This window comes from Monodelphis domestica, chromosome 5 (genome assembly GCF_027887165.1).
Source record: "Monodelphis domestica isolate mMonDom1 chromosome 5, mMonDom1.pri, whole genome shotgun sequence".
NCBI lineage: Eukaryota > Metazoa > Chordata > Mammalia > Didelphimorphia > Didelphidae > Monodelphis > Monodelphis domestica.
Window position 1 is genome coordinate 292,926,246 of NC_077231.1, and position 15,108 is coordinate 292,941,353.

The 15,108-nt window shown below is 41.8% G+C and overlaps 1 protein-coding gene across 2 annotated transcripts in view; it reads left to right on the forward strand.

Annotated features, from left to right (window-relative positions):
• Window positions 1-15,108, forward strand: part of KAT2B (lysine acetyltransferase 2B) — a 119,677-nt gene that overhangs the window by 60,322 nt on the left and 44,247 nt on the right. For both annotated transcript variants that reach the window (XM_001380477.4, XM_007505154.3), the window contains exons 4-5: window positions 2,467-2,556; window positions 6,309-6,490. In XM_001380477.4, the coding sequence (XP_001380514.3) occupies window positions 2,467-2,556; window positions 6,309-6,490 (272 nt within the window). The remainder of the gene's footprint in view (window positions 1-2,466; window positions 2,557-6,308; window positions 6,491-15,108) is intronic.

Here is a 15,108-nt window from a genome sequence, read left to right on the forward strand (position 1 = left end):
GGATGAGGGGACCAGAAGAAATCTTTTCTTTTTTCCTTTTTATCCTGAGAGGTTTTGCCATGAACCATTAAACAAAAAACAAACCATCAACCTATACCTTCTCCTCCTCCTCCTCGTCTTCTTCCTCCTTCCCCCTTCCTCCTTCCCCCTTCCTCCTTCCCCCTTCTTCCTTCCCCCTTCCCCCTTTCCCCTTTCCCCTTCCCCCTTCCCTTCCATCTTGGAATCAATACTGTGTATTGATTCCAAGGCAGAAGAGTGGTAAGGGCTAGGCAATGGGGGTTAAGTGACTTGCCCAGGGTCACCCAGCTAGGAAGGGTCTGAGTCCAGATTTTAACCCAGGACCTCCCATCTCTAGGCCTGACTCTCAATCCACTGAGCCACCCAGCTGCCTCCTTTCCCCAAGCCCCATGAACCATTATTATCACCTTTGACCTGTAACGTGGCAGGTCACTTAATCTCTCTTACCTTCAATTTTCTTATCTGTAAAATGGGATACCCAATTCTTAGGATTGTCATGAAGGTGAAATGGTTAATATCTATTGAAAGATTGCTTTGTAAGCTTTACTGTATTTTACACATGGAAGTGATGATGATGATGATGATGATGATGATGATGAAGAAGAAGAAGATTAAAAACAAGGACAGTTCTTTGGTCAGGGTTAGACAAGGCTTTTGTGGCTGTTGGAACAAATTGTTCTCATCCATCCCTTCCACTGGGGGAAGTCTTCACATGCTTGAGATAGATACTCCACTAACTTACTGATGGGCTGTATGCCTTAGAAACAAGGCTATTTCTAAGCCCATAGCACAAAGGGAGTGGAGTGGGGTGGAGAGATGGTGGATTTGACTAAAATAAATCCATGGCAGTTTGGTGACTTGAGGAGCCACAAGTTCTGCAGAAAGTAAAATATTTCAATATGGCGGCTCTGGGAGCTCTTCTCACTTGGGTGCCAACTAACTCAGAGTGTTCGATTTCCAATGGTGGGAAATTAATCCTACTGTTTTGAATGTGCCGAGGGGTTAGCTTTTTAAAGCTGTCCTGGATACTCCTTGGGTAAATTTATCGGCTTTATAAATCTGAATTCCCTCTTGTGTCAGAGGGATTAGATTTACTCTGGTTGGTCCCAGAGGCCAGAGCTAAAAGTGGTGAGAGGAAGCTGCTAAGAAGCAAACTTAGATTTAATGTCAGGAAAAACTGGCCAACCATCAGAGTCAAACCCAACTGGAATGGCTTTTCCTGAGAAACTGCTTGCTTCTTTGAGGTTTTCCTGCAGAAGGGAGAAGATCTCAGGTTCAGGGTGTTGTAGAAAGTTCTTCAGTCCTAGGTTCCATTAAATGGCATCGAAAGTTCCTTTCAACCCTGAATCTAATTCTGCTTTTGTAGACAATAAAACCCAGGATGATTAAACTCTGTGTTTGTGTGTGTCTGTATGTTTGTGTGTCAGACAGATAGAAAAAGAGAGATTTGAAATCAGTGAAATGGCAGGCCTTGAAAATGACTATCCCTCAAGTTTTGCAAAGTTCTAACATAAAGAGCCCCAGGTAATATTTGCACTGATCAACTTTTTAAAAATTGATTAGGTTTTTATTTTATTATTTAAATTTCTTTTATTTTAAAACTATTTTCCCTTGTTTCCCTGATTCATTTTCTGTCCCCTCCTCACTTCCTCCTCCCAGAGTCTACGAGCAATTCCATTGGGTTATATAAATGTTATCACTTGATACCTATTTCCATATTATTCATTTTTGCTATAGAGCAATCTTTTAAAGCCCAAACCCCAAATCCTATACCCATATAAACAAGTAAAAAGTCCTATGTGTTTTTCTTCTCTGTTTCCGCTCCCACAGTTCTTCCTCAGGTTGTGGAGAGCATCTTTCTCATCATAAGTCTTTCAGGAATGTCCTGGATCATTGCATTGCTGCTAGTAGAGAAACTCATTACATTGGCTAGTTCCACAGTGTTTCATTCTCTCTGTACAATGTTCTCCTGGTTCTGCTCCTTTCACTCTGCATCATTTCATGGAGGTTCTTCCAGTTCATGTAGAAATCCTCCAGTTCCACCGATGGACTTTTCAAAAAAAATCTTGATCTAAAAGCATAAAAACACAAGAGCCTTTGAGTTCTGTTGTAGAAATATCTTCAACTTGTCTATCGCCTTTAGTATTCCCTTACCGAAGAAATGTGCAAGGGGAAGAATTGGTAGATTGCCACGAGTGCAGTTGGGGAGAGAGAGAACTGCGTAGGAGGGGAGTTCCCTGCAGTGACTTCCTGGGGGAAAAAAATGACTAGAGGTCTGATTTGGAAGATACTTGACAACTGGTAGTCCTTTGGAGGGGGTGGATACTTGGTCATCAGCCACTCACATGTAATGTGGTTAAAAATGTGGATAATGCCTTTTCCTCAGTCATTTTCAGCCTTTTTCCGGTGCTTGTGTTCTAACATTTTTGATTTTGGGATTCTTGGCAGCTCTTGAGAAAATGCATTTTACAAATGGGGAAACCTGTCGTTGAAGGATCCTTGGAGAGCCCTCCGTTTGAGAAGCCTAGTATTGAACAGGTAAAAATACATGTTTATACTGAATCCAATTCAAAGAATTCATTTATGATCACCAAACATTTATTAAGGACCTGCTGTGTTCTTTTTTTATTGCCTGATGGATTATTTGGATGGAGAAGCATTAATTTTCTGTCCTTCTACCTTTCTTCCCACTGAAGAACGTTGAAACCCTAGTAATAAATATGCACAGTCATGCATAATTACTGTCATCTTCGGGGGGATGCTGTCATCTTCATTTTCCAGAGGAGGACATTGAGGCTGATAGAAGGGCAGTCATCGGCCTGGGGTCACATTGCATTTGAGTGCCAGTTCGGTAGTTGAATCCCACACCAGAGTGCTTCTGCCAATTTGAATATAGATAAAGAAATACAAAGTAATAAACCAAATCTGGCTCTTTGCCACCTTTCCAGTTTTCTTCTATCCTCCTGCCATTTCTCTTTGACAGTGACACTGGACTTCTGTCCATTCATTCCTCCAGCCTGACACTTGGTCTCTTGACTCAGTGCATTTCATTTTTTTTTAAAATGGTTTTTTATTGAGGCCTTTTGTTTTTTTTTCCTGTGACTGTAATTTCCCCATCTCTCTCCAAGAGAGCCATCCTATCAGATTCATTGTTCAAAACCTATTTTCATATTAAGTGTAGAAATATTTTAAACAGTTTTATAAAAAAAATTTAAAAGATAAAGCAATGCAATGGAATACACAAACACCTTTCCCAGGTCCTCCCCACTGCTGCTGGGTGATGTGGTTCTGAGATTGCTAGCAAGAGCAATGAGATTGTGTATTCTCCCTGGCTTTCCCCCATCCCTAGGACGCTCTTCTTCCTCAGCCCTGCCTCTTGACTTTCTTGCTTCCTTCGGATCGCTGAAGTTGATGCTTTTCTCAATCCTCCTTGATGTTAGTGTCCTCCCCGAGATCATCTCCAATTTATAGGCTGAATATATCGACTTTGTACCAGTGGCTTGTCTGTTGTCTCCCCCATTAGACTTTGAGCTCCATGAGAACAGAGACTTTAGTAGGTGCTCGATAAATTCTTGTTGGGCGATTCAAATGAAAAAGAGTGATAAAAAAGTATAAAAAAACACTTTTCTCCTCCTCCTGGGTGATCAATTCCCTTCCAGCCTTTCCCACATCATGGCCTCACTCTCCATATTCTGCCTTAGTCTTAGTAGTTTTTTTTAACCCATACCTTCTCTTTTAGAATTAACTCTAAGCATCAGTCCCAAGGCAGAAGAGTAGAATAAGGGCGAGGCAATGGGGGTTAAGTGACTTGTGCAGGGTCACACATCTGGGGAGTGTCTGAGGCCAGATTTGAACCCAGGTTCTCACAACTGCAATCCTGACTCTCTCTCTCTCCACTGAGCCACTCAGCCACCCTAGCCCTCTTCCCTTTTCCGCCTTTTTCTTTTTAGTTTGCTTTTTTAAGGCCATCTTGGACACTGGAAGCCAGCCTTGCAAAATCCTGCCTGCTCGGGTCTCGATGAGCCAAGGCGAATGTTTAACTTGAGAAAGAACTCGGCTTTTGTTTTTTTGGGCTTCTGACTGCTTTTAAAATGAATATGCACGTCTGAGCAGGGAGAAACAAAATGGAATGTGTAAACACGAAGGAAAGGATTAAATGTGCCTTTTCTTGGTGCTGATGTTTTACCATTCAGATTCCTCCTTTACTTTGGCACTTAGTGAAAAAGCCTTTTGAAGCAAGGGAGAAAGAAGCCTCACTGGTCAAACCAAGCTGGAGGTGGAGAGCCTTGAAAGTGACATCCATGTCCACTGTGGCTCGTGTCTTAGGGAATATGTGGCTGCTGCCTGTCGAACGTTGGGTTAGGTGCCATGAGCTGCTCTGGCTCAGATGGATGAGACAGATGAGCTCTTCCCTGTCATCTTAGCTGAACTCTGTGGCAATGAGGGTAGACGTGGCTTTTGAGGGGTTTGGGGGAATCCTATTCCCTGTCACTTTTTTTTGTGTTTTTAAAAATTAATTTCTATCTAAAGCTTTTATTTTAACATAACCTGTGGTTGCCACTGTAGCCATTCTCTCACCCATCCCTTCTTAAAAGGGATAAAAAAATGGAGAAAGATAATTTTCACAAAACTGAACAATAATTCTTTGAAAATGTCTGGTGCCATAGGCAGTGTTCCCATGATCCTCCCATTCTTCAGAGAAGCAAAAGAGTTGTCTTTTTATTTTTCTGTTTTGGGGCCAAGCTTGGTCATGAGAAGAAAACTTGTGTGTGTTCTGATGGGAGGCTGAGTCTAGTTATAGTTTATTTTGAAAGCTAAAAAATTAAAATGGGAGCAAGAAATTTTTTTGATGAGCTCTTTTCTTTTTCCTCAAAAAAATTTTTTAGGGACCTTTTCTTATTCCTCAAATTATTCTATATGTATTTGCCTTTTTCCATGTTGTAGTCCATTTGTAGGATCATAGTTTTAAAGGTGAAGAGGATCTTAGAGGCTGTCTTGTCTCATTTTACAGATGAAGAAACTACACCCAGAGATGTTAAATGACTTGTCTGAAGTCACACAGGATTCTCTTCCATTTTCCTGATCTTCCTGACTTTAGATCTAAGAGGAAAATTTAGGTTTATTGTAAGGAAAAATCTTCCTAATGCTGAGAGCTCATCTAAAAATGAAATGGGCTGTTTTGGAACGTCGTGGGTTCTCTCTGGAGGTCTTCAAACAGAGACCTCCATTTCCTTACTTTTCCTGTTGTACCACACTGCCCATCCTCATAGAATGGCAGCTCTTTTGAGGGAGAGGACTTGTCTTTTATGTTCTTTTTTGGATCTCTGTCCCCTAGCACAAAAGCCCACTTTGCCTGAAGTAGTTAACTTGTTAGATTGGACTAGAACTTTATGCATTTAGAAATTCAGAACCTTTGGACGAAACATGGAGGCCAAGAGGTTGATGTTGAAATGGTTTATTTCTGCTTCTTCTTATATTATTATAATTATTATATAAAATGGTTTATTTCATTAGAAGTCCTTTAGCAATCTTGTGATTGCAATTTTTAAAGGCAGAGAGAAATAAACCAAATCTGCGATCCTTTAGGGTGTTTGTTTTCAAGTTGTGCTTTGCTGACATTACCGGAAAAACTGTCTCATCACTCATTAATTTTAAAGCGGAAATATTTCCAAGAGAAGCGTTTGACACTTTCAAGCTTGTGGCTTTGTTTTCTCAGCAGCATTTCATTTTTTCAGGCGAGTCGAAGGTCCAGGATTCTCCCCCTGGTTCCCATCCTCTTCCATATTGCTCTCATTACCCTCTTGGATGAGTTTCCTTCTTTGCATCTCATTCTTTTCAGCAGTGAATTGGAGATGACACTTGTTTGCAGAATGCTCTGGGTTTCTGCCTGATAATCTTTTCCTATTCAAACAGTTCAACATGAGACGGTCCCCATCTGTGCAAACACTTCTTCTCTTTCAATTCTCATGTTGAATTCATTGCCAAGTCATTTTAGCTCTCCCTTCACATTTCTTCAGTCTATTCTCAGGCCTTTCTGGAGCACATCCCTCCTCGCCCGCCGTCACTGGTTTTCTCATCCTCGGGAAATTATTTTGTGTTTTCCTCGTGTTTACTTCATGTGTACCTATTGCGACCTTTAGCAGAACCAAAGTTTCCGGAGGGCAGAGATGATTTCCTTTTGCTTGGCATCCCCAGCACTTAGTGCAGCGTCTCTTAAAGAGCTATGGCTGTTGAATGTCTGTCTAATACCAATGCAATGGCTGTAACCAGTGTCTTCCCTCTTTTTTAAGGGTGTGAATAATTTTGTCCAGTACAAGTTTAGTCACCTCCCCTCCAAAGAGAGGCAGACAATCGTTGAGCTGGCCAAGATGTTCCTAAACCGCATCAACTATTGGCACCTGGAGACGCCGTCTCAACGAAGACAACGCTCCCCAAACGATGATGTCGCAGGATACAAGGTGAACTATACCAGGTAATTGCATTAGGGGCACTCATCAGGGCATGGAAGTAGCCCTGGGTCCTCCAAAGCCATGCTGCTCGGTAACAAACTCTGAATGGTCTTAGAAAACTGGGAAAACCAAAGGTGAGGATCAAGCCCACCAGTAGACCATGTGCCTGTCATCCAGGGACTGGGCTAAATTAGGAAAGACTTACTCAGCCACAGCAGCTTTCAGAGAGCCTTTCCCAGTAGTTTGTGACTTGGGTTGGTGGAGATCATAGCCACAGGACTGAAATTGTGGATCCTTGTATTATGGAGATTAGATACACTCAGATTTATATATTCTCTCTTCCTCTCTCTCTCTTCCTCCTCTTTCGCTCTCCCTTTCTTCTTCTCTTTCTCCCTCTTCCTCCCTCCCTCCCCCTCTCCTCTCTCTTCCCCCTCTTTCTCTCTCTCTCCTCCTCTCCCTCTTTCCTTTCCTCTCTCTCTCTCCGTCTTCCTCTCTCTCCTTCTCTTCCTCTCTTTCTTCCTCTCTCCCTCTTTCCCTCTCTCTCTCTCTCTTTCCTTCTTCCCCTCTCCCTCTCTCTCCTCTCTCCGTCCCCTCCTTCCACTTCCTCTCTCCCTCCCTCCCTCTCTCTCTCTGACAAGGTGAGAATTAAACCCATGGCTTCCTAGTGTTGAGTCCATCCCACTCTCCAGTATATCACACTACCTCTATTATCTCTTTTTTAAAGAAAGATAAATGGGGTACTAGAGAGGTAGAGAGAATTGTCTAGAGTTCCAAAGCTCATAAGTTTCAGAGACAGATTTTGAACTCACTTCTTCTTGACTTCCAGTTCAGCACTGGAACTATAAAACCACTTAGCTGCCTTGGAAGGTTGTGATTAAAAAAAAAAAAAAATCCATCCTCTTGGCCAACCTCATGATGGGAGTATCTACACTTTGCTAAGTAGGCTTTTAGGAAGGAGACATGGGCCATCATGGTGCTTCTCCTCCAAGCCCTTCCAGCGTGATGTAGGACCTCCATAGCCATTGCCTCCAAGAAGGAAAACTTACCCCCATTCTGTGTGAAGGTCTTGGACTGTCGTGGAAGTGCCCTTCAGCTAAACTCTCTTCATGACATTTGACTTTAGGAGCAATTGACTTTGCTCTAAAGTTCTCCCATTGTAGTTGTAAGAATTACTTCTCCATCTGTTGTTATTACAACATCCACAGAGGAAATGGTAACAGTAGCCCATGTTTTGGGGGTACATTGTAGACAACATTTTATTTGATCCTTACAAACCTATGGGGTAGAGCATACAAGTACCATTTTTTTCTGTTAGAGAGGAGGAACTCAAGAATGCAAAGAGATCAGAGGACTTGCTGAAGGTGACATCACTGATAAAGGACTACCTGGGATACCAAACTTGTCTGAATCCAGTGTTCTTCCTACTTGATGGAGCATTTGTTTTATACAGATCATTTACAGTAATACATCCATTCAGCAACGTTCTTCCATAACAAATAGGAAGAAGGCTGTGATTTCGATAAGCAAGTACTTTTAGTTTCTTAAGTACAGCCTCCCTCAGCCATTGGCAGATGTCTGACATGTGAGTAGCAAAGCCCAGTAAGCTTGAAAGTTCATATCTATTTAAAGGATAAATTCCTAAACAAAATCAAGATCTCTTTCATCCCCATTTGTACTTGAGTTTCTTTTCAGACAGATAATGGTTTTTAAATGAGCATTGTTCTCCTGATTCTGGACTTTTCACTCTGCATCACTTCCTGGAGGTCATTCCAGTTCACATGGAATTCCTCCAGTTTGTTGTACACGGAGACTGATACACTGTGGTACAATCGAACATAATGAACTTCTCTACCAGCAGCAATGCAATGATCCAGAACTATTTGGAGGGACATATGAGAAAGAATGTATCCACATTCAGAGGAAGAACTGTGGGAGTAGAAAAACAGAAGAAAAACAATTGCTTAATCACATGGGTTGATGGGGATATGATTAGGGATGTAGACTCTAATCGATCACTCTAGTGCAAATATCAATAATATGGAAATAGGTCTTGATCAGTGATACATGTAAAACTCAGTGGAATTGTGCATCGGCTATGGGAAGGGGCTTGGAGGAGGGGAGGGAAAGAACATGATTTTTGTAATCCTGGAAAAATGCTCTAAATTAATTAAATAAAATTTAAAAAAATTTTTAAAAATGAGCATTGTTAATATTGATAGAAATAAATACAGTTAAAAGAAAGTTGTCCAGGTTCACGCATTGTTGTCAGCAGCGAAAGGGAAGTTGAGCTTGCCAGCTGGGCTTTGGGTGGCTGTCCAGATACAGTGATCCCTCACCTATCACAGGAGTTATGTTCCAGAGATTCTCTTGATAGGTGAAAATCTGCCAAGTAGTGGCATTATATTTATAATAATTATATATAATATATATCATGTATATAATATATATTATATTTATAATACTATATAATAATTATATTTATAATACTAGGCTTATTAACCTACCAGTCACTGAACCAATCAGCACTCAAGATACAGAACACAGTGCTGTGGTGGTAGCCTTTTATTCCATCAGCCAATAGGGTGCCGAGATAAGTGTAACTCAGCGATACAGAATTAGATATGTTCTTTTCAATAAACCCACAATAGAGTGAAGCTGGGATAAGGACCCAAGATATAACCAGGGACTGCTGTATCGGCATCTCCTTGTTGGAAAAACAACAAAGCTACTCTAGCAAGAAAAAGGAGATTTAAATGAGAAATTCCTGGAGGTTAGGACATTCGCAAAAGGTCAATGAGTGACATTAGATAGTAACCTGGAGCCAAAAGAAAACCCAAACTCTTTCATTGGCTGCTCATGGATGGATGGGAGTTAGCTGCCAGGGAAGGATTTCTGAGCAGAATGTGAAAATGGGTGGCTGACTAAGAGAACCATGTGTCTAAGTTTTGAAGTTATCTTATTAGAAAGCACTGCGTATCAGAAGATGTGGGGGAAGTGTACAGACCTTGGAATCTAGAGTTAGTAAGAATCATATTTGTTCCTGTGGAAAACAATTTTTTTTCTGTCCGTCTTTTCAGAATTCCCTCTGTTGGCAGGAACTCTCTAAGATGGTGCAGTTTTCTTTAAAAATAAAGCCATTCTGGGGGCAGCTGGGTGGCTCAGTGGATTGAGAGCCAGACCCAGAGATGGGAGGTCCTGGGTTCAAATTTGACCTCATACTTCCTAACAGTGAACCCTGGGCAAGTCACTTAACCCCTATTGCCTAGCCCTTACCCTTCTTCTGCCTTGGAATCAATACTGATTCCAAGGAAGAGGGTAAGAGTTTTTTAAAAAAACAAGTCATTCTTTTTCAGTAAAAAAGAAAGAAAAAGAAAATATCAGCTAGAATATGGCAGTAGATTAGAATTTTCTAGTCCTCCTGAGCGAGCAGATTGGAAGCAGAGAAAACCTGCTAAATGAGATTAAATGATACGAGCCAGATGTTTTTTGAAACCAGTTGGCCATAATAAGGATCTTGTGCAAAGAAGAGCCTGAAGTTATCACAGAATCTCAGAGCCAGCGAGTCCTCAGTGACCATCTAGCTCTCTCTCTGCCACAGTCCACCCCACCTCTGTAATTGAGCTGGCAAGTGCTGCTCCAGCCTTTGTAGGAATCCCTCCATGGGCGGGGAGGGCATTACCCTCTAAGGCTGTCCATTTTGCTGCGAGGCCACTCAGATTATTCAAAGAGTATTATTATCTTCACATTCAGCCATGATTTGTCTCCTGGAAATTTCCATTTGTTGTTTCTAGCTCTTTTTTCCTTCAATATTTTTCTTAATTTTTTTCTTTTTCTAGCTCTTTTCCCCCAGATTCTTACCCTTTTTGGGGGGATCATGAGCTATTTTTCTTTATTTTTTCTTTTTCTAGCTCTTTTTCACCAGGTTCTTACCCTTTTTGGGGGGATCATGAGCTATTTTTCTTTATTTTTTTAGCTCTTTTTTTCCAGGTTCTTACCCTTTTGGGGGAATCATGAGCTATTTTTCTTTATTTTTTCTTTTTCTAGCTCTTTTTTCCCAGGTTCTTGCCCTTTTTTGGGGGATCATGAGCTATTTTTCTTTATTTTTTCTTAGCTCTTTTTTTCCAGGTTCTTATTCTTTTTGGGGGGTCATGAGCTTTTTTCTTTTTTCTTTTTCTAGCTCTTTTTCACCAGGTTTTTACCCTTTTGGGGGGGGATCATGAGCTATGTTGGCAGGCTGATAAAGCCTATAAACCCCCTTCTGAGAATAACGTGTTTAAATACATAAAACAAACCATGGAAGGATAGGAAAACTAATTCTATTGAAATTTACTTCTCAAAATGCTAAAAAGAAAAAAGTTCCCAGATCCCACATTAAAATAATCTCCTTCGTTAGGGCCATGTGGAAATCATTCTCTATGCCACATCCACTCAAATATGGCAAGACCACGATCACATGTCTCCAAAGTTCCGCTGTTCCAGAAGGCATGATAGGAAATTCAGCTGAGATTCTAGGATTGTTCATCTCGCGTAAGAAGGATCCCTCTAGATCAGCTCCCCCATTCCGCAGATGAGGAAAATGAGGCCAGGGCAATTAAATGATTTGGCCAAGATCATAGAGATGGTAATTGCCTTCGGTAGGATTAGAAGCTGGTGCCTTTGGTTCTGGAGCCAGAGCTTTCCCCATCAAACCACAAGTCTTTCTTCTTTCTCTAGGCTAAACAGCCTTAGTTCTTTCAATCCTCATGCAGGCACGCTTGAGGCCATGGTGGCTGCCTTCCTGTTGGTACTCATCAGTGTGTCTGTGCCCTTCCTTGGTAACGTCCGGTGCTGAAGAGAGTCCAATGTTGAGAATGTGACGTGAGCAGGGGAGAGCAGAGCTTTAGCTGGACTCTGCTTCTCATTGACTTTTTTGGTCTTCATAGCATGCTATGGACACTTGATAAGATTTTGAAGAAATAAGAGAGCCACCCAGCTGCTTTATCATGGCATTTAAGTAAAATGTCCAGCCCTGATTTCGTCCCTGAGCCAGCGAGGTTGTACAGTGGGTAGAGCTGGGCATGTAGTCAGAAAGACTCGTCTTTCCAAGTTCAAATCTGGTCTCAGAAATTGACTAGCTACATGACCGTGGATAAATCACTTAACCCTGTTCGCCTCAGTTTCCTCATCTGTAAAATGAGCTGGAGAAGAAAATGGCCAACCACTCCAGTATCTTTGCCAAGAAAACCTCAAAGGGCTCCAGGAAGAATTGGACATAACTGAAATAACTCAACAACAACACATCTCATCTCTACCACAAAAAAGCCCATTAAAAGAACTCATTGAACTTTTTTTTTTCCAAAGGAAAAAAAATCTATTTTCTTCCTTTGCCATCCACACGTCCCCTTCCCCTCAGGGAAAAAACAAGGGGGGGGGGGAAGAAAACTTTTGTAATATATGTGTTTTGTTGAGCAAAACAAATTCCTACTTGCGCCATTTCCAAAAAGTAGGTCATGTTCTGCCCGTTGCCTCTTGTCTGTCGGGAGGCGAGTAGCGTGCTTTATCCTTGGGTCTCTGGAATTACAGTTGTTCAGAGTTTTGTTGGCTTTCGTGCTTTAAGCATTCGTTTTCCTCCAGTGATATGGAAATTCTTTGTGATGACTCAAGGGGAAAAGAGGCAAAGTTGAGGGTTACCCAAATGGCAGGAAAGAAGCCCACAGTGGGCAAGAATAGGTTCCACCATGTTGTAGCCAAGGCATTGCTGAACCAGTTAAAGGAAGTCATTCAATGTTGATCAAAAAAGCAATCGGTCATGTTACGTGGAGAGAGCACACTCTCAGTGCCGGCCAGCCCGCTGGATAGCCTGGCCCATTGCGATCCTTGTCATGGCAAGAGAATACGAGACCCTCAGCACACCAGGTCAGCCCTCCGTGGCCAGCATAAGGGAGGACATGGCCAAGAACTGCACAGGAGAGGCAGGGATGGGACGGTAATTCTCTGCATGAGGAGGAGAACCTCATTGGGGGAAAATCTTGAAGTGATGAAATCCCACGTCCCCTGCAGTTCTGCAATTTTCTCTCTGGAATGTGTTCAGCATGGAGACGATGGAGTAACAGAAACCAGTAATTCTTTGGCATGGCATTGAACAAAAGCCAAGAGGGAAGCATGGCTGTGTAAGGAAACCTCTTATATTTGGATACTTGGGTGTAAACAGGACATACGGATAGAGGAAGAAGCCCTCCTCGGGCAGGGAGAAAGATGAGAAGTGAAAATTCTTATATTCAGAAATGACTTCTGGTGGCTTAACTGAGAAAGGGTTGAAGCCTGTCTGTCCTTGGAATCAGGAAGACTTGAGTTCAAATCCTATCCTCTAGCACACGTAACCCTGAGCAAATCACTTAACTTCTCTATTCTTTAGTTTCTTGAACCGGGGACTAATCTCTGCAGAACTGTCTGTCCTCCTTCCTTTTCACTGGAACCCAAATTCTCCCCAGGTTTTCTAGTCTGTAAAACAAGAGGGCTGAAATAGTATTTGTGATCCCTTTAAGAATCATTCATGACCCTTCAGGAAGTAACATTTTGTATCCAGTCAAAATGATAGAAGAATAACATGACTTAAAAATGGAAATGATGTGCCAAGCTGGCCCAGAGGAGCAGAGACCAACCAGGGCATTGGAGATTCATTTGTAGATGTGGGAACATAGGAAAAAAGCTATTTTCTTCCCTTGCTAAGAATGGTAGGAGTTAGGCATTGGGGGCTAAGGAACTTGCCCAACCTTTACTTTCATCTTAGAATCAATACTGGATATTGGTTCCAAGACAGAAGAATGGCAAGGGCTAGCTTTTGAGGTTAAGTGACTTGCCCAATCCTCGCCTTCCATCTTAGAATCAATATGGTGCATTGGTTCCAAGGCAGAAGAGTGGTAAGGGCTCAGCAATGGGGGTTTCATGTTCCAGGCTTGAAATGAGCTGAAGTATTATCTTACTTCCTTTAATAGGGTCTGAAACAAAAGCGCCTCCTCCTTGGTGATGGCCAAGCCTGTAAGGAAGCCTTTTCATTTGTTTCTGTCATTGAAATCATATGTAAACCACCCCACTTCCTTCTCTTCCTCTCACTTCCAGCGTTGACCATTTGCATCAATTGCCTGATGTCGGTGACTCGGTTGCCTGCTCTTATCTACTAGAAGTATTGCTGCTTTGTGAAATCAGATGTATTTGAGAAGTAAAAACACAATCAAATTAGTGTCTTTAAATGATTCCCCAGTGAGAGGAGTGGAATGGGAGAGATTAAAAAATCAGATATGAACCGTCTTTCCTCATCAGCCCTTCTAGGCAGTCTTGCACGCCCTACTAAATCTCTTTATGATTTTTTAATGATAATATTAATGAGCTGTCATCTTGGGCAGGAAGAGCATCAGTCTTCAGCAGAGAGGTAGATGGAGAGAGCCTCCTTTGTAGATGGGAATTCTCCTTCAGACTACATTTTTGTGAAGCTTTTAGTTTACAGAGAACTTGCCAGTGTTTTAATGTGGTTCTTTTCTGACCAAGAGTGTCTGGAACAGCCCTTAGATTACGGATTGGTGAAGAGAATCTTCAGGATTACTTACTGCCTCATTCTTTGAATGGTTAGGATTTCCTCTGCAGTTGGTTTGGAGGTAATAATTCACGAGATAATAAAATGATGCTTCTATCATGCATACGTTACATGATCCCCGTGAGTCTCACAGTAACCCCAGGAAGTATAGGTTCTAGAGGACCATTTTGCAAATAAGATAACAAGTGCTTGGTGAGGTGAGATGTTTTTTCTGTGATCACACAACTCTTTTTTTTTTCTTTTTAATCCTTCCACCCTAGAATCAATATGGTGCATTGGTTCCAAAGCAGAAGAGTGATAAGGGCTAGGCAGTGGGGGTTAAGAGACTTGCCCAGCCTTTACCTTCATCTTAGAATCAATACTGGGTATTGGTTACAAGATAGAAAAGTGCTAAGAGCTAGGTAATGGGGTTAAGTGACTTGCCCAATCCTTATCTTCCATCTTAGAATCAATATGGTGCATTGGTTCCAAGATAGAAGAATGTAAGAGCTAGGCAATGGGGGCTAAGGGACTTGCCCAACCTTTACCTTCATCTTAGAATCAATACTGGATATTGGTTCCAAGATAGAAGAATGGCAAGGGCTAGCTTTTGGGGTTAAGTGACTTGCCCAATCCTTACCTTCCATCTTAGAATCAATATGGTGCATTGGTTCCAAGACAGAAGAGTGGTAAGGGCTAGGCATTGGAGGCTAAGGAACTTGCTCAACCTTTACCTTCATCTTAGAATCAATACTGGGTATTGATTCCAAGGCAGAAGAGTGGTAAGGGCTTAGGCAATGAGGGTCTAGTGACTTGCCCAGGGTCACACAGCTAGGAAGTAGCTAGGCTATAATCTGAACCCAGATCCTCCTTGCTAAGTCTGGTGCACTATTCGCTGAGCCACCTAGCTCCCTCTGGTTACACAACTCTTAAATGTCAGAAGCAAGACTTTTGCATTCTTTTTGGAACCATTCCCAGAATTCTATTCACAGCAGTATACAGGCATTCCAGTAGTCAAGTCAGTCAGCCTACAAAGTCTGTTAAGCACCTACTATGTGCCAAGTATTAGGGATACAAAGGAAAGACAAAAAA